General features: G+C 54.5%; 1 protein-coding gene across 3 annotated transcripts in view; it reads left to right on the top strand.

Moving 5' to 3' along the window:
• The window catches only part of IPO9 (importin 9), a 35,392-nt gene extending 17,844 nt beyond the window's left edge, over positions 1-17,548 (top strand). For 2 of the 3 annotated variants that reach the window (XM_081038901.1, XM_081038902.1), the window contains exons 5-24: positions 186-274; positions 969-1,055; positions 1,391-1,510; positions 1,613-1,713; positions 1,905-1,963; positions 2,427-2,578; positions 3,280-3,378; positions 4,164-4,270; positions 4,638-4,777; positions 6,771-6,930; positions 10,030-10,256; positions 11,965-12,113; positions 12,543-12,671; positions 13,302-13,577; positions 13,835-14,001; positions 14,513-14,646; positions 15,319-15,441; positions 15,804-15,911; positions 16,099-16,175; positions 16,567-17,548. In XM_081038901.1, coding sequence (XP_080895027.1) covers positions 186-274; positions 969-1,055; positions 1,391-1,510; positions 1,613-1,713; positions 1,905-1,963; positions 2,427-2,578; positions 3,280-3,378; positions 4,164-4,270; positions 4,638-4,777; positions 6,771-6,930; positions 10,030-10,256; positions 11,965-12,113; positions 12,543-12,671; positions 13,302-13,577; positions 13,835-14,001; positions 14,513-14,646; positions 15,319-15,441; positions 15,804-15,911; positions 16,099-16,175; positions 16,567-16,677 — 2,615 coding nt within the window. In that variant the 3' untranslated portion in view covers positions 16,678-17,548. Of the gene's footprint in view, positions 1-185; positions 275-968; positions 1,056-1,390; positions 1,511-1,612; positions 1,714-1,904; positions 1,964-2,426; positions 2,579-3,279; positions 3,379-4,163; positions 4,271-4,637; positions 4,778-6,770; positions 6,931-10,029; positions 10,257-11,964; positions 12,114-12,542; positions 12,672-13,301; positions 13,578-13,791; positions 14,002-14,512; positions 14,647-15,318; positions 15,442-15,803; positions 15,912-16,098; positions 16,176-16,566 lie in introns of all 3 variants that reach the window. The other variant, XR_013992626.1, reaches the window with a different exon arrangement.

Here is a 17,548-nt window from a genome sequence, read left to right as displayed (position 1 = left end):
TTTCCCCTTATAACAAATACTCAGTAACTCTTGCGACTTTCTTTCCCCAGGACAAGGCCACCAGGCCAGTGTCCATACCTGTACTCTATCTGTGGGGGTGCTACCCCCAGAAGCAGCTTGAAAACTTTCACACTCAGTGTGTTTACAAGGCAACCTAGTTTTACGATACTGCTTTTTCTTTGCAGAATTCACCCGAGAAGTGACAGACACACAGATGCCGCTCGTCGCTCCTGTCATCCTCCCAGAGATGTATAAGATCTTCACCATGGCTGAGGTACGGAATCACAGCTCAGGAGCCACTCGGGCTCCGGGCAGCCCCGCCGCCCAAGTGGGGCACTGGTGTGTTTGCTGCTGAAGATGAGAACGGACAAAGATCTGAGTCTGCATTAACCGTAGACCATTCACTTTGGGTAAAAGTGAAAGAGCCGCACTGTGTCTTCATGTGGCTTGTGCCTCCTGGCCTCCTGTGACCCTTTATGCCACCTGGAGCCTCCCGTCGAGGCACCTGTGCCCACGGAGCCCCGCTGACTGTCCGGAAGCAGCCTGTCACCTTTGCCATGCTGGGCCCCTGACACTGTACGCCTATTTGGTGGCTGAGCAGAGGGATGGTAACTCACGCCCCGGGAGTGTGAGTGCCTGAGGCGTGGTGTCTTAACCTCCCTGCTCCTCTCTGGCCCCAGCCAAGGGCCTGCATTTTGTAAGAAGAACACTGACCGTGTTGGGGTTTCAAGCAGGACCCAGCCTACTGGGTTTCGTCAGACTGGCCGCAGAGGCCTATGTCCGTGCAAGGCTCGCTCCAGTGAGCCCTGGCATTTTGCCGTCTCCTGGACACGAGTGATGGCGTGCCCCATCTCCACGGGAATCCAGCCCCGTGTCAGGGTTGAGAAGCCATAGTTGGTCTTCTGCTCACAGGTGCACAGACAGGCGCACGCAGCGATGTCATGGCCGTGCTGTAACTTTCTTCTCAGGTGTATGGCATTCGGACCCGCTCCCGAGCTGTGGAGATTTTTACCACTTGTGCCCATATGATCTGTAACATGGAGGAGCTGGAAAAGGTGAGTTGCAGGCGTCCGGCAGCAAAGTCGTCAGCAGTGCCTGTCTTCCTGCGATGTGGCAGTACCAGCACGCACACGAGCCGGGTGCTGGGTGCTCTGAGCACGGCGGGAAACTGCAGCTCCCCTTAGCCGGGATCCGTTCCGCACTCTGGGGCCCTCTCGTGGGACACAGTCCAGTGGCAAACACCGGTCCCTGTGACGTAAGAGTTGGTCTTCCGCAGTAGCTCTGAGGAGGCCGAGGGGGCCACCCGCTGCCCGTAGAGCTGCTCCCCTCCAACTGGACCCGAGCTGAGCACTGCACGTGTGCCCAGTGCTGACGTGCTTTCTCATGCCAGGGCGCAGCCAAGGTCCTGATCTTCCCCGTGGTGCAGCAGTTCACAGAGGCCTTCGTTCAGGCCCTGCAGATACCGGATGGCCCCACGGCGGACAGTGGGTTTAAGATGGAAGTGCTGAAGGTAAGCCCTGCTGCCAGGGGGGCGGGGGCACAAGTGCACGACTGATGCCGTCAGTTTCCTCCCGTGTGACTCAGCCTGGCGTCTCTTGCGTTGAACTCTCAGGCAGTGACAGCCCTGGTGAAGAACTTCCCGAAGCACATGGTGTCCTCCATGCAGCAGGTCCTGCCGATTGTGTGGAACACGCTGACCGAGAGTGCAGCTTTATATCCTTTCCAGAAGTGGGGGCCGCCAGCGCGCCGGCTGGGGATTAGCGCCCGGTCTCGCATTTTGTGAAATGAGGTCTTTGAAGGCCCCCCTCTTAGTGTTAGTGGGTGTCTACGCTCAGTCTCCACCTTCCCCTGTCGAGTGCATGCAGAGCAGACTCTGAAGTGTCTTTCTTTACTCATCATCGTACCTACGTGAGGACAGAAGTCAATTACACAGAGGAAGTCGAAGACCCTGTGGACTCCGATGGTAGGTCGTGTGTGTGATCTGACCTGGGAAAGGGGGAGAAGCAGACAGGGACGGAGGCCGCCACCCAGAGGCTCGCTCTTCACTGAATGTTCTGCGCTTGCTTCCCTTGGCGTGTAGGTGTGGGGGGAACCGGGCACCGGCCCAGCCAGCCCGCTCTGGCGTTTCACTGCTTGTAACTTGGGGGCCCCAGATGACGAGGCTTTCCTTTCTATGTTAATAGTTTTAGGAATTTAACAGCAAAAACAGAAAATGCTGTAAAATATGTTTAGTGTTTCTGATTCTTTGAGTTGAAAAACCGAAGAACGTTTACTATCCTCAGTTTCTTTCTCTGACACCTCAGCCGACTCTTCCGTTCCCTGGGGAGCAATAATTAGCAAGCGCTTTAAATATTCATTAGTTTAAAAGATAATGTAGTTTGTGTCCTTTTGCTTTCTTGTCATTCAAGCCTTCTTATTTCCTGTAGGTGAAGTGCTGGGCTTTGAAAATCTCGTCTTTAGCATTTTCGAGTTCGTCCATGCTCTTCTGGAAAACAGCAAATTCAAAAGCACTGTGAAGAAAGCCTTGCCTGAGCTGATCTACTATGTTCTCCTGTACATGCAGATCACTGAGGAGCAGGTAAACGAGACACAGGAACAGCACACGTTTGGGAAGTCTACCTTGACTGTGACACCTCGGACCAGACAGCAGTGCGTTTCTAAAAGCAGACACTAGCAGAGTAACTTCCTGTGGCGTTCTAGCGACGCGTTTGTGTCACTGTGTTGCCAGGTCCCTGGGTGTTGGGGTGTCATCTGCTCCTGTACTGGGTAATTGGGCTCTTAGAAGACTTGGACTTCACCTCTGTAGGTAGGGCCGCTAACCAGAGGCCCTGACACCTGCCAGAACCCGTTCTTTCTCTTTAAATAGTGAGACGCGGAGGTCACATCACCAGCCTGGTGCTGGGTCTAAACTAGACCAGAAAAGATCTCATAAGATAATGTCTCTCTTTGATAAGCAGCACAGGAATCGACATAAGTGTCACGTTAAATATCCCATCAGACCTAATATGTTCAGAAAATTGGCCTATTGAAGCGTCACAGCTGACTGACTTAGCAGAGCCAGTGACCTGCCACATTCTGAACTAGTGTCCTGGAGAGCGATAACCTTGTACTGATCTCGTTAGAGGATTCGCTTCTCTACGTCAAAGAGAAAAGACTTGAAGCTAGACTTTTGTTCTGGATTAACACAAAGGTTGAGGTCTTCCTATGTGCACGGATGAAACACGGGGCATGTGAACCGGAGTGGCAGTCTCATAGACACCTGCCATCGTCATCTTTCAGATTAAAGTGTGGACCGCCAACCCGCAGCAGTTTGTAGAAGACGAGGACGACGACACTTTCTCCTACACGGTCAGGATTGCAGCTCAAGACCTGCTCCTGGTAAGGGGGCCGCCTTGACGCCCCACGGTAACCCTATGCAGGCCCTCAGCTTCTCCTCTTTCTAGACCTCTGACTTTCTAGACACCTTAGACTTTGGGGGAGAAAGAACAAGAGAACATCTCAAACGAAGTGTGAGACTCGGGAATTCCAGAGTCCTAGCTCCTGGTTCTGATTGACAGGTAACTATTAGGTATAGAGTTGTGCAGAGGATAAAGTGTTCTGATCAGTAGTGGCGGTTTAGTGGGGAACATTTCCATTGAACCCCCTCTTCAGCAGGAGTCTGGAGCACAATCCAGAAGTTGGCAAACGTAAAACAAAAGTGAGATTACTGGGGGGTGACACCCAGACACCAGCTCTCTCTGCCTCTGACTGGGGCTGCAGTTCTGTGAAGAAGCTGCCCCATGCCACCTGTGGGTGGCCGGTTTGTTCTCTTTGTTGTTGAATTCTCATTAGACTTGAATATTTCTGAGCACCCTAAGTCCAGTGCGTAGATTAGCCTTTATTTCCACGGTCAGGCTCCCAGAAAATAGTGTCAGGTCCGTTGTCACCAAAGCTGGGTCTGTCGGAGCCTGGCAGTCTTTGGAACGTGGCCAGAGGGATCTGCGCATGTCGTTAGCTTTCCATCGCCTGGGCACTCAGAAATACACTCAGTACCCCGATGTCGTCAGAGGCCTGATCAGAGCTGAGCACGTGCACGTGAAAGAGTGGAACTCACGTTTGCAGCTTGCAGCTGAAATGGGTTTTGCTCCCACGGGGAGGCTTATTAGCCCGTCTCCTCTCCCCAGGCTGTGGCCACCGACTTCCAGAATGAAAGCGCAGCAGCCCTGGCTGCTGCAGCCACTCGGCATTTGCAGGAAGCCGAGCAAAGCAAGAACAGTGGCACTGAGCACTGGTGAGAGTGGGCACCAGGGGGGCCACGTGGTGGGGTGGGGGGATGTCACACGGGCACATCTTGGGTCTCGGATCTGTGGAGCCAGGCTGGCTTTGTGCCATCTGTTAAAGCGGCCCTCTCCACCTTGAAATAACTGCCTGAGGTACCTTTGTTTTGCCCCTGTTTAAAAAGCCTTGAAAGGAAGTTCTGTAGCTTTGTTTTGAATTAGAAAGCTCTCTTTACTGACTGGCTGTTTTCAGCCATAGGTTTAGGTTGGAACGGCCGGGGGATGGGCTTTGGGTCACACTGTACTGGAGCGCCCTTTCCTGAACTGCTTCCCTCGCATACTTGTCTTTGCGGCAGTGTGGTTTGCTTTCCCCTCTGGCAGGTGGAAGATCCACGAGGCCTGCATGCTTGCTCTGGGCTCAGTGAAGTCCATTATCACGGACAGTGTGAAAAACGGCCGGGTCCATTTCGACATGCATGGGTTCCTGACCGGTGTCATCCTCGCAGACCTCAACCTCTCAGGTATGTCTCGGCACGGTGCCAGGCTTCTGGAAGACTTTAGGCCTGGCGTCACCTCAGTTACGTTGTCCACTGAGATAGGTAAGCCAGGCACTCACGTGTCCTTTGGGGGAAATTCTTCTTCCTGCCCTAGAGCTCAAACTTACCTGCACCCATAAAACAGCCCAGAGACCTCGGCTCGAGCTTCACCAACTGGGAGACTAAGTTTGCCTCATTCTTCAGTCTTCCTCTCAAGCCAGCACTCAGGTCACGGCCATTTTGCGTTGGAATAGAACACACATCTGGCTGCTGTGCCGTGAGGGTTCTGGCTGAGTCCCGCCGGCAGCAGTAAGCCCAGGGTACCCTCAGGCAGTCTGTCCCCCTCATTCTTCCTGCTTGTTTCCTGTAATTTCCTCCAGCTGTATTCTTGGCTGGTGTCCACTAATTAAAATGTTCCCTTCTCGTGGCGCATTAACTCCCTGCCCTAAAAGGAAAAGGTAGCCTGATGTTTCGGCAAGGCAGAGCGCCTACGGGCCGGCATCTCCAGTCCCATCGTGGCTTCTGCCCCTGCCATCTTCCTTACAAAACGCTGTCCCCGCCAATTGTGAGCACGTAGGCCTGGACACGGGGTGGTGTCTGTGCCATTCTCGGTCCCCACCGGCCCCTTCTCCACGGGTAGCCCTTGAACACATCCTGCTCTGACGAGCAGGTACTGTCGTGTGGAATGAAAGTGTTGGAATTTCTCAAACCCATCGACGTATTCTTTGTAGGATTTGTCTTGGCAAAGAATCTTTAAAAATTCATGGAGATCTGAGGATATTTGTGTAAAGACTGGCAAAACATTTAATATTGAGCTTATCTTCATGCCTACAGCAAAGAGCTTTTTCTGCCCTCGCCATTTTTAAACTTTTTGGTCTCAGTTCCCCTTTACACTTTAAAAAATGATCAGTGATCCCAAAGAGATCATTGAATTGCTATAAATTTCATGTATTATTTAATATTAGAAATGAAAATGGAAAACGTTTTAAAATGCAAACACACATTCCATTAGCTGGCAGAGCCGTGGTGTCACACACCATGTTACCCCTGGAGAACTCCACACGGTACACTGTGAAAGAATGAGAGTGACAGGGCAGGGCATGTCCTGGGGCTACTGTGGAAATCATTCTCACATGCGGGGCTCCCAGGACAGCTGCTGCTCTATGTTCTATAAACCGGTTTGGAACGGTTAGGCTGGCAGAGTGTGTTAGGTTCTGGTCAATAGGTCCCATCACGTAAATGTTTATCGTGCATGTGACTAAATTAAGCCCTGTGCCGGGCCGAGCGGTGTGGTCCTGTCCTCACCAGCCTGTGGTGGGCGGGGTGGTCGCCCTGACACCCGGGCTGGCAGAGCAAAGTACCTGACGTGTAGGAGGCTGAAGGGGCGGCTGACAGCAGCACAGGGCTGCTAGGGTTTCTTCAGCCCGCACGGGCAGTTGGGTAATGCAAGGAGGGCTGCGGCCCAGAAACAGGACACGGGAGGTACGTTGCTGGGAGCGTGTGTTCCCGAGATTAGGAGCCGTAGAGGGAGATCACGTCATGCGAGAGCCCCTCCTCTCGGGGCCTTAAATGCCGTGCTGACGGAGGGCTCTTTACTGGGTAGACTGGAATTTATTGGCATTTTAAATAACAGAATTCCAGAGCGATGGTTTATAATGTCCCCGTTGTGGCCCAAGGCCGTGAAGACATTGAGAGGACTCACTAGTAGTCCAGCGGGAGGACAAGAGCTGGGTGGGACGGGTGGGAAGCTTTCTTAGTCTGAGAATCGCCACGGTCCCTTTCGCTGCTAGTGAGTAACGAGTGAAATGGGAAGATGATTGTGCACCGCGGGCCACACGTTGGCTTTCCCATTCTCTCAGCCGAGTGTGTGCATTGCGTGCTATCCTGTTACTGTGACTAGGCGGGCGGTGGAGGGAAGGAGGGGCGAAGAGCAGGCACGTGTACTGTCCAGCCCCTAACTGCTCTCTCTTCCTCCCAGCGTCTCCTTTCCTCTTGGGTCGGGCACTTTGGGCTGCCAGTCGGTTCACTGTTGCCATGTCCCCTGAATTGATCCAGCAGTTTCTACAGGCAACAGTTAGTGGTCTTCATGAGACACAACCCCCATCAGTTCGCATTTCTGCTGTGAGAGCCATCTGGGGGTGAGTACGCCACCTTAGGGCGATGAAAACTATTTTGAGAGAAAATTACTCAGAATAGAGGCCCCAGACAGCAGTTTTCCAGTGGACTGTGTTGCTTGGAAATGTTTGACGAAGGTCTGCAGAATGAATGTGGGACAGGAGAAGAAGCCATACCAGCAACATGGCTTCTGGGAGCCCTCGATGAGTCCCGCTCCCTCTTCCCCAGTCCCTGGGAATTCACCCCAGCTCTGGGGGCCAACGGCCTGATGCTCTGGGACATGGTCACTCGCATAGGGTGGCCCGGCAATGAATTAGAGAACAGGAGTAGAGCTCAGGTCATTTTGTGGATTGATTGCTCTGTATTAGAAACCAAAATTGGGATAATGTGGCCTGGAAACACTGCCTGTTTCTTCCCAACTTTACCTCCCTTTCACTGCTCAGTACTAGGGGCTCAACAATCATTTATTTATATTCCTGCCCAGGCTGGCGAGAGCACTGTTATTTTCAAGTCCAAATTTAAGAGTCTCAGTTGACTCCTAAACACTCCCTAAAATCCTAGAAACAAAGCTGTCTCCACCTGCCTGCACTCTTACCTTTTGAAGCAGGGATCGAGATATCGTGCATTTAGGGAGATACCGTGTCTTTAGAAAGCACTAAGGGGCAGTGATGTCAGTGGGATGGCTGAACGAGGCCTCTCCCGCATGTCTCGTCCTCATCAACACGTGCGCTTTGGGGAGCTGAGCCCCAGGGACAAGGCCGGGAAACCCCGGTGCCATCCACTTTCCAGCAGCTGACTTGACAACCGTTGTCGGCTATAGACCTGGACAGGTCCATACACCAGGGGACACTGACCCCCCCCCCACAGACCGGAGAGCCTTGTGAGACTGCAGCAGTCCAGCAGAGATGACACCCCCCATTGGGGCAGAACAGTCGAGACTGGACACTGAAGAGGGCCATCAGTCAGACCCGAGGAGGTGATGGCTCTGCAGAGGGCAGCGCCCAAGACTTTGAGGGGCGTGAGAGATCAAGGCCACACGACACCACACAGGACAGCGGTTCTTCAGGGACCAACCCCAGAGACGCCGAGATCTGCAACTCGCCCCGTAGAAAGCTGAAAATAGCTGCTTAAAGGAGCTCGGTGAGCTCCAAGGAGACACAGAAAGACAGTTTATGAAATCAGGAAACAAAATGAGAAGTTCCACTAAGAGAGAGAAATCACAGAAAAGAACCAAATGAAATCTGGTTCCAAAGAACACAATGAATGAATGAATGAAAACTGCACGGAGAGCATCAGCTGCTGAATGGCTGAAGCAGAAGGCACCTGTGAGCCAGAAGACGGGGCCTTGGAGATGATCCAGTCAAAGGAGGACAGAGAATGAAGCATGAAAAAGAATGAAAATCACCTTCGGAAGAGAGCTGTCGGCTGCATGGTGGTACCTGAAGCCACAGGATAAACATCTGGCATCTTCCTCGGGCATCAGTTTTCCGTGAAGACTCTGGGACTGAAGATGAAAGTAGGTGCTACGGATAATTTCTTAAAACGTTTGAGCTACGCTGGCTTCCACTATAAAGTGACCTCCCTCGGCATGGCGTGTAAGATCCCCTGTGATCCGACCAGGTGGTGTGCTTTCCAGACTGTCTAGTATCAAGGTCACCGAAAGGGCACAGTAACCAGGCCTTTGGCGTGGAGAAGCGGGAGGCGGCAGGGCACCAGTGAATCCATAGAGACGATGCGGAGCAGACGTGGCTGGGGAGTCGCAAGCTGAGCAGGCCAGGCGCCATGTCCACTCTGAAGAGTCAGATCAGGGCGAGCTGGTGTTGAAAGTCAGCGTGTTTTGGGCCAAGAAGAAGCCCGGACAGATCCGGGTCAGACCCCACAGTTCCCCATCACTGTGGACCTTTGAGCCCATAAGACACTTACCAGTTTGTAGAAAAACATTTATTGAGTGTCTGGGGAGGGCCGTATTCCTGTGTTAGGTTTTTTAACAGAAACCACGTTTTTATGGATTTTAATTGCCACTCTAAAGATAAACCAAAGTAAAGACTAGTGTGTTTTTAATAATTGTATCCCACTGGGCGTGGTAAACAGCACCCAGTAGTTATTGATTGACTAAGACGTGACTAAGGTGGGCGATGTATGTATGGGAAACTTCAGCCCTACAAACAGTACACCAACTTTTATGTGTGCACAGAATGTGTATCTAAATTGATCTCATGTTAGAATGCACAAAAACCCCCAAAAGTACAAAATTTACATAATGTGGAAGCTAAAAAATAATTTCCTAGTAAATAACAGTTATGTTGGAAGAGATGTTAAAACACTGTATTTGGGAAATAACAAGGAAATCGTAGCTCCGAATCTTAGGAATGTGACGAAAGCAGTAAGTAGTCTGAGGAGTCAGCATTTCACTTCATCTTCATAATTTGGATATAATGACACGAGTGGGATTTACTCCAAAACAGAGTGGGAGACGGACAGAAGTATTTGCAGGCAGTAGCAAAGACCAAAGCAGAAGTAAAGTAGAAAACAGAAATGGTCGGGGCTGGCCCGGTGGCTCAGGTGGTTAGAGCTCCATGCTCCTAACTCCGAAGGCTCCCGGTTCGATTCCCACACGGGCCAGTGGGCTCTCAACCACAAGGCTGCCAGTTCAATTCCTCGAGTCCCACAAGGGTTGGTGGGCTCCGCCCCCTGCAACTAAGATTGAACATGGCACCTTGAGCTGAGCTGCCCCTGATCTCCCAGATGGCTCGGTTGGAGCGCGTCCTCTCAACCACAAGGTTGCTGGTTCGACTCCCGCAAGGAATGGTGGGCTGCGCCCCCTGCAACTAGAAACGGCAACTAGAAACGGCAACTGGACCTGGAGCTGAGCCGCGCCTTCCACAACTAAGACTGAAAGGACAACAACTTGACTTGGAAAAAAGGCCTGGAAGTACACTGTTCCCCAATAAAGTCCTGTAAAAAAAAGAAAACAGAAAATGGTCATGCCGACATGTATAAAATATGCCACAGAAAGAGGCAGACACTCGGTCGAAGTAGCTTGGTGACGCTGCAGGTACACACGCTGTCCGCGGGGTTGGAGGGATGCCCTGCTGAGTCCCTCTTGCTTGCCTTTCTCACAGTTACTGTGACCAGCTGAAAGCCTCGGAGAGCACCCAGGTCCTCCAGCCTTTCCTGCCCAGCGTCCTGGATGGCCTGATTCACCTGGCAGCACAGTTCAGCTCCGAGGTCCTCAACCTGGTGATGGAAGCTTTGTGCATCGTCTGCACCGTGGACCCGGCATTCACGGCCAGCGTGGAGAGCAAAATCTGCCCCTTCACCATCGCCATTTTCCTGAAGTACAGCAACGGTATGCCACCGGGGAGGGGCGCCTGCTGGAGGCAGTGGGCGGTGGCTTCAGGGGAGAACCACCCTGGGGCTGGTGACCTGCAGCGTCGGAAGCAAAGAATGTGGCTGTCAGTCAGCAGAGTAGGCGCTGTCAGGGCGCCGGCCCCACTCTGATCCGAGTTAAGCGCTGCCGAGCATCGCGATAATTCAGAACTCTGACGACAGAGTCGGAAACTGAGCAACTAAGTCACAGGCTTCCTGACAGAGGCCTAGAGCTATAATTTAGAGACGGAGACAAAGGCTTGGGAACAGAGCATTTCTCCTGTGTGTTGTATGGCAGCACACGTTTGAAAATGATGAAGAGATGGATTAATTATGTCCATAAAATGGGATAATATGTAGCCTTTCAAAGCAATATTGAAAACAATGGCAGAGAGCTTATAGAATGTGAGTAGTTTTCCAGAATACATAGGACATAATCACCAGTGTAGTTTTGTTTTACCAAAGGATTTTGTATGATAGGAAAAGGATGATACGTATATAGGAAAAAGAGCAGGAAAAAACACATCAAAATGTTACGAGTACCGTGTTTCCCCAAAAATAATAACCTAGCCTGACAATCCGCTCTAATGCGTCTTTTGGAGCAAAAATTAATGTAAGACTGGTATTATATTATATTATATTATATTATATTATATTATATTATATTATACCTAGTCATATAGTAAAGTAAGACAAGGTCTTATATAAGACCCAGTCTTATATTAGTGTTTACTCCAAAAGACGCATTAGAATTGATGACTTATTTTTGGGAAAACGGTGGTTATCTCGAGGTGGTGGATTATGGGAGTTTCCTTTCATATCTTCCTGCATTTTCTGTGGTATGTTATTAATACTTTATTATCAGAAAAAAGATGGTGGGTATTTATTTTTCAAGAGGGCGCTCCAGTGTGGAATCTCAGAAGCGTGTGTTGGGCTGGGGGTTGGTTACAGGACATGACGACGTCCCAAACACTTCACAGGATTTGCTCTCTCACCTACACACATCACTGGAGTGGTTTCCACGTGACACTCTTGGAAGTGCCCGTTCCCTGCAGCCATCCCGTGGTGGTCCGTACACGGTCCACTTACCCGTCCGCGGATGGACACGCAGTCGCTTCCGTTAACACAGGCAGGCAGCAGTGACGGGAGTGTCTCCTGCGTGGGCCTTGCCTGCTCGGGCAAGGAGGACGTGGACCAGGCCGCAGCCCCACGCCCGAGGCTCTGCCTGGTGTCCTAGAATAATGGCTTCGGGGGTTCTGTCTCATGACTGCCCCTAGGACCAGACAGCCGTCCTCCTTGACACACGGGAACCGGGAAAAGTCAGTGTTGGGCACTTTTTGAAAGTTCCGTGTGTGTTAAGTATCAGTGGGACTTTTTTCCTTAAGCCTTTGGTTTCACCATCCATCTAGGTTTCCTGAGAATAAAGACAGTAAAGATTTGCCCCAGAAAAGGCTGCATTTGGTTTTAGGGGTACGTCTCACTGACTCCCCCTGACTTAGTGACCCCATGCTCACTGTGCCTCTTGGAGAACTGGCATCTCTCCTGTCCTTCCAGGTTATTCATGTGGCCCCACTAGGTCCCCGGTATGTGACACGTAATCCCAGCAGAAGCTGGTATGTAGCTTAGGGCCACACAGAAGCACATGCAGACCATCAGGCGGGGGTTCCGTGTCGCCTTTTCCTCTTCAGACCCTGTCGTCGCCTCGCTGGCCCAGGATATCTTCAAGGAGCTGTCCCAGATCGAAGCCTGCCAGGGCCCCATGCAGATGAGGCTGATCCCGACTCTGGTCAGCATCATGCAGGCGCCGGCGGACAAGCTCCCAGCAGGGCTGTGCGCGGTGAGTGGAGGGGGTGTGGGGGCGGGGCTTCTGCCAGTGCCGCCTGCACAGCCCACCCCACTGACAGCAAACCCGGAGCACCACGTCTTGGGTGATTTCACTGGGCTCCTGTGCCCACAAGAACAGTGGGTGATTCTTGGGACTTTAAGGAAACGGCTCTTGGTCCACAGGAATCCTCAGTGGATGGGGCAGAGCACCACCCCAAGTCAGCACCACTGAGTGTCACTGGCTATCTAGGCCACTGCCATGTGCCACTCGCCCGCTGGCCGGACGTGAGGAGGCTGAGAGCTCCGCCCACCTCCTCATTCCTTTTCTCTCAAAACCGTGCTCTGGTTGCTGTGTTGCTCCCACACAGGAAGGAGCCTGGTTGTGGGGCAGCCCCGGCCCCATTGTGGAAATAGTCCTGAGCCCCCTTTCTTCTCTCCTCAGACAGCCATCGACATCCTGACCACAGTCGTGCGGAGTTCAAAGCCCCCCCTTTCCCAGCTCCTCATCTGCCAGGCTTTTCCTGCTGTGGCACAGTGTACCCTGCACACAGACGACAACGCCACCATGCAGGTATCTCACCATGTGACTCACAGGGACGCCAGCCCCACAGGCACGGGCTCCTGGGAGGCAAAGGAACCGTTTCGTGCTTCTGAGATCGAAGCCTTACACCCACATTTACCCAAAGAACCAGGACGGGATATGTGCAAAAGCCGGTCATTCATGCTTCGGGGGTTCCGACTGTAGACGTGGACACCCCCCTATGTCGGTGTCACTGCTGTGGAAGAGGTGGCAGCATAGGGCTTGGGCCATAAGGAAGTCTTTTCCGGATATTTGTTCTATTGATAAAGTCAAAGTGATGGGCTTTTGGGAATCCTAGGTGCCAGCAGTCCCCAATAACTTCTGCTGCTTGGGCGGTTTTCCAGTCCCAGAGGTGGTCTTGGTGGTTACGACTGTGTGCCTGTCCACTGTCCCTTGTGATCAGAAACACGCATTCTGGAGGTAGCTGGGTAGGTAGGGCAGGGACTGAGTGTGTCTAATGGTGACTCACTGACGGGCGAGGGGGCTGAGCCCCCACAGCCCTCGGGGCTCCCCACTCTTAGGGGCCTAGGCCTCAGCGGGCAGCATTTGCTGTACGGACTGAGGGCCCTCTGCTGTCTGTCCCGCTGTTGATGATCTGGCCTGCCACCCTTGTCTCCCCAGAATGGTGGCGAATGCTTGCGGGCCTACGTGTCAGTGACGCTGGAGCAGGTGGCCCAGTGGCACGATGAGCAAGGCCACAATGGGCTGTGGTACGTGATGCAGGTGGTGAGCCAGCTCCTGGACCCCCGCACGTCCGAATTCACCGCGGCCTTCGTGGGCCGCCTCGTCTCCACCCTCATTTCCAAGGCTGGGCGGGAGCTGGGCGAGAATCTGGACCAGATTCTGCGTGCCATCCTCAGCAAGATGCAGCAGGCTGAGACGCTCAGCGTCATGCAGGTGAGGGGGTGGGAGAGATGGAGTCAGTGGTCAGGCCGAGACGCTGGGTGTCACGGGGGGCGCTTCCCTCACGCCCGGGATGGGGTGGCGTCAGCGCACGGTCCTGGTTACCGTGCTCTCGGACTGGACTGGTAGGACAGTCGAGGGAAATCGTTCTGTGTGGACTCAAGAAACGCTGGCAAGGACAGCTCCGTGTCCTGCCCTCCTGTCGCAGAGATCGGTCTCCCTGAAGGGCGCCCCCTCTCGTCGCCTCCTAGTCCCTGATCATGGTCTTCGCCCACCTGGTGCACACTCAGCTGGGGCCCCTGCTGGACTTCCTGTGCAGCCTCCCCGGGCCGACCGGCAAGCCCGCCCTGGAGTTCGTGATGGCCGAGTGGACCAGCCGCCAGCACCTCTTCTACGGGCAGTACGAGGGCAAAGTCAGGTGGGGCCTGCAGGCGTCTGTCCTTCCTGGCCGCGTCCCGGCCTCTCGGTGCCATGTCACACTGCCCCTTCCTTGTACTGCTCTTCCCTTCTCTTTATTGCTAACCTGTCTGACCGGAAGAGCTGCCACCCTGAAGTGCCCCAAAGGCAGCCCACACGGGGGCACCATGTTTCCTCATCTGTCGGCTGCAGACCCTCCTCTGTGTCAGACCTCACGCAACCGAGCACTGTGGTGGCTTCTCCTTCTGACCCTGGACTTGGGTCCCACCCACGGGTCCTGATCCCCCATCGCACCTCCTAGCAGGGAGCCCAGTGTGAAGCTTGCACACACGGCTTTGCTCCCCAAGTGTCCCCAGTGGAGCGTCTGTGGACGCTGAGCCCCAGCTGAATGGTCCTCTCCTAAGAGTAGTGATCAGACGCTCACCGTCAGACAGTCTTAGGATGTGACTGCTCAGCCCCTCGGGGGCCGTTGGGCTGGGGGCTGAGTGATCCTTCCGGACTCTTCCCGCCAGCTCTGTGGCCCTGTGTAAGCTGCTTCAGCATGGCATCAACGCAGACGACAAGCGGCTGCAGGACATCCGCGTGAAGGGCGAGGAGATCTACGGCGTGGACGAGGGCGTTCGCACGCGCTCCAAGTCAGCCAAGAGTGGGTGATGCTGGGGACGCGGGGTGGGGGCCGTGCGTTTTCATCTCTACGTTAACTATAAGTGTTAGTGCGGGCTTTGGGGAGAAGCGGCCGAAAGCAACAGGGGTAAGCAACAGGTCCAGACACGATGGTCCCTTCCTGTTGTTGGACGTCAGGAAACGTCCACTCAGGCACCAGGGACCCACCCGGCTTTGTTGGGGCTCTAGTACCAGCAACCCCGCTTTGTTGGGGCTCTAGTACCAGCGACCCCGCTTTGTTGGGGCTCTAGTACCAGCGACCCCGCTTTGTTGGGGCTCTAGTACCAGCGACCCCGCTTTGTTGGGGCTCTAGTACCAGCGACCCCGCTTTGTTGGGGCTCTAGTACCAGCGACCGCGGCGCTTTGTGGGTGGTGAGTGCACGGCTGCTCTCGGGCCTGGGGCTTCCTAGTCCCCTGTGCTGCTCCAGCGGCAGCCCCTGGGACCAGCACGTGCTCGGCAGTTACTTGGCTCCAGCCTGCTTTCTGGCAAAAATGTCGCTCCTCTAATTCCCAAGCTCTCGTGTCTCCCAACATCTGAAACCTGGTTACACCAAGTGGACTGGAATTATAGAACTGTGCGTCGCTCTCTGCTGGCAGCAGCACAGGCGTTGCCAACAGTGAGCCCAGTGACAGCCTGACTTTCTCTCCTTCCCAGACCCTGAGCGCTGGACAAACATTCCCTTGCTGGTCAAGATCCTAAAGCTGATCATCAACGAGCTGTCCAACGTCATGGAGGCCAACGCTGCCCGCCAGGCCGCTCCTGCAGAGTGGAGCCCAGGTGCCCAGGCCGCTCCGCCGGCTGCCCGCGCGCATCCCCACTGTCAGGGTGTCTGTGGGGCTGACGGAGGCGCTGCTCCCAGGCGCTCCCTGCACCTGCTCTGGCCGGCGTGCGGGGCAGGCAGAGCCGCTTGCAGGGAGGCAGCTGCCGCGGCCCTTCCAGTTTGCTTTCCCTCCAGGCTGCTCAGCCCCTAATCGCCCGGCTCTTCCCCCCAACTTGCTGGGAGGTGCGGCCGTCCCTGGTTCCTCCCACCAGGGACTCCAGGCCACATGGTGGAAACCCGTTGGGCTCTCTGTCCCAGCCCGTTTGGCTTCGGGAAGGGACAGTGTGCGTTACCCCAGCTGCTTCTCGTCTCCAAGTAGATGACGCCAACGACATGTGGGAGGACCAAGACGAGGAGCAGGATGAGGAGGAGGAGGACGGCGTAGCCGGCCAGCTCTTGTCCGACATTCTCGCTACAAGCAAATACGGTGAGCGTGTGAGGAGCGGAGTGTGGGAAGTGCCTCTTCTGTGCGTGCGGCAGCGGGAGTCGGGTGCCAAAAGGGCATGGGTGTTGGTGGGCCCCCGCGTCCCGTCAGCCGCCCGGGGACACCTCGTCCCCGCCTCGTCCCCGCGGCCTGTGCCTGATCCTCCCTCCCGCGCGGCTGTGTCTCACAGAGGACGATTATTACGAGGACGACGAGGAGGACGACCCTGACGCCCTGAAGGACCCTCTCTATCAGATTGACCTGCAGGTGAGACTGTCCAGGGGACATCTTGCAAGTGACAGTGTCTCAAGCCACGGACCCAGGGACACGGGCTCAGACCCGTTTGTCGCCCCCCCTGCAGCCTCAGGGCTGAGTCCCTGGCTTGCTGCGTGGTCCCAGGCTCGGGGAGGCCGGGCACTTTCCCCGGTGTGTTTGCTGCCGGTGCTGTGAGGCTGGAGGATGAGATGCGTTCTTGGGGAGCTGTGTCCCCTGTGGACCTGAGTCTCTGGGTAGAAGCGAAACTCGACCCCAGGAGTAGACAGCCCTGCCTCGAGCGCTGGCCTTTGTCTGAACGCCCGAGTGCCCGTAGCCCCTCGTGGTTCTCGTTAGGGCACACGGGTGACCCGGGGCCGTCGTGACACCACCCTCCTCCCTCCAGGCATACCTCACGGACTTCCTCTGCCAGTTCGCTCAGCAGCCCTGCTACGTGATGTTCTCCGGCCACCTTAACGACAACGAGAGGCGGGTTCTGCAGACCATCGGGATCTAGAAAGCGAGCCTTTCGTGCTGGCCCATCCGCCTGGCCCAGCCACCAACCATTTTGCCGCCCTCGGGCATGGAGATGCACTTTCTTCTCCACCTAGAGTGGCCTCCTGACTCTCGGCCCTTGGCCTTTGCAGAGTGACAATGACGACCATTCAGACCAAGCTCACAGTGCTGTCACGTGGGAATGCTGGAACAAAGGACACCTCAAAGCCCCCCGGAAGATCCCCGAGCTCTAGAGCCCTTTCCTCTCCATGAGCGCCCCCACCTGTGTCCTTCCAGGCCTCTGCCGGCCCGTCCAGAAACATTGCCCACGACAGTCGTGGCCAGGGCTTATTGTGCCCTGCCGGGTGCACAGGAAGTGACCGTCTGTTCCAGATCACCCACTGGCTTTCACAGGACGTCTGATGTGCTCCGATTGGAGTGCCCTGGAGAGCGGGTGCTCTCTGCCCTCCTGCTCAGGCGTCTGGGTTCTCGGTAGGAATGGCAGGAGCAGCCCCTGGCTGCGGCCTCGAGGCTTTCCCCCCTGCGGACAACACTACGGCTCCCTGTCGGAGGACGTCATCTTGTTCCTGCCTCTTTGCATGACAGCCCCTCCCCAAGCTGTTCCTGTGTATACAGACGTGCTCACACACAAACGAAGCCAGACACATGGCAATTTGTTTTTCCTCTTTTAGAACAAAAAGGGGGAAAACAGATTTTTTTAAAAGTCCACCTGACCCAACTATATTTAATATGCCTCCCACACGTTTCCACAGACAGATAGTCAAAGGTTACTGCCTTCCCCAGAGACCCTCTGAAGTGGTTAAGTTGTAGCCCTGAGATTTGCAGCGTGTATTTTTCTAGGAGAGTAAAGTAATCTTTACACATGAACTCAG

The sequence above is a fragment of the Rhinolophus hipposideros genome (genome assembly GCF_964194185.1).
Source record: "Rhinolophus hipposideros genome assembly, chromosome: 26".
NCBI classification, from domain to species: Eukaryota; Metazoa; Chordata; class Mammalia; order Chiroptera; family Rhinolophidae; genus Rhinolophus; species Rhinolophus hipposideros.
Note: the sequence above shows the minus strand (reverse complement) of the source record. Positions and strands in the feature narration are given on the sequence as shown.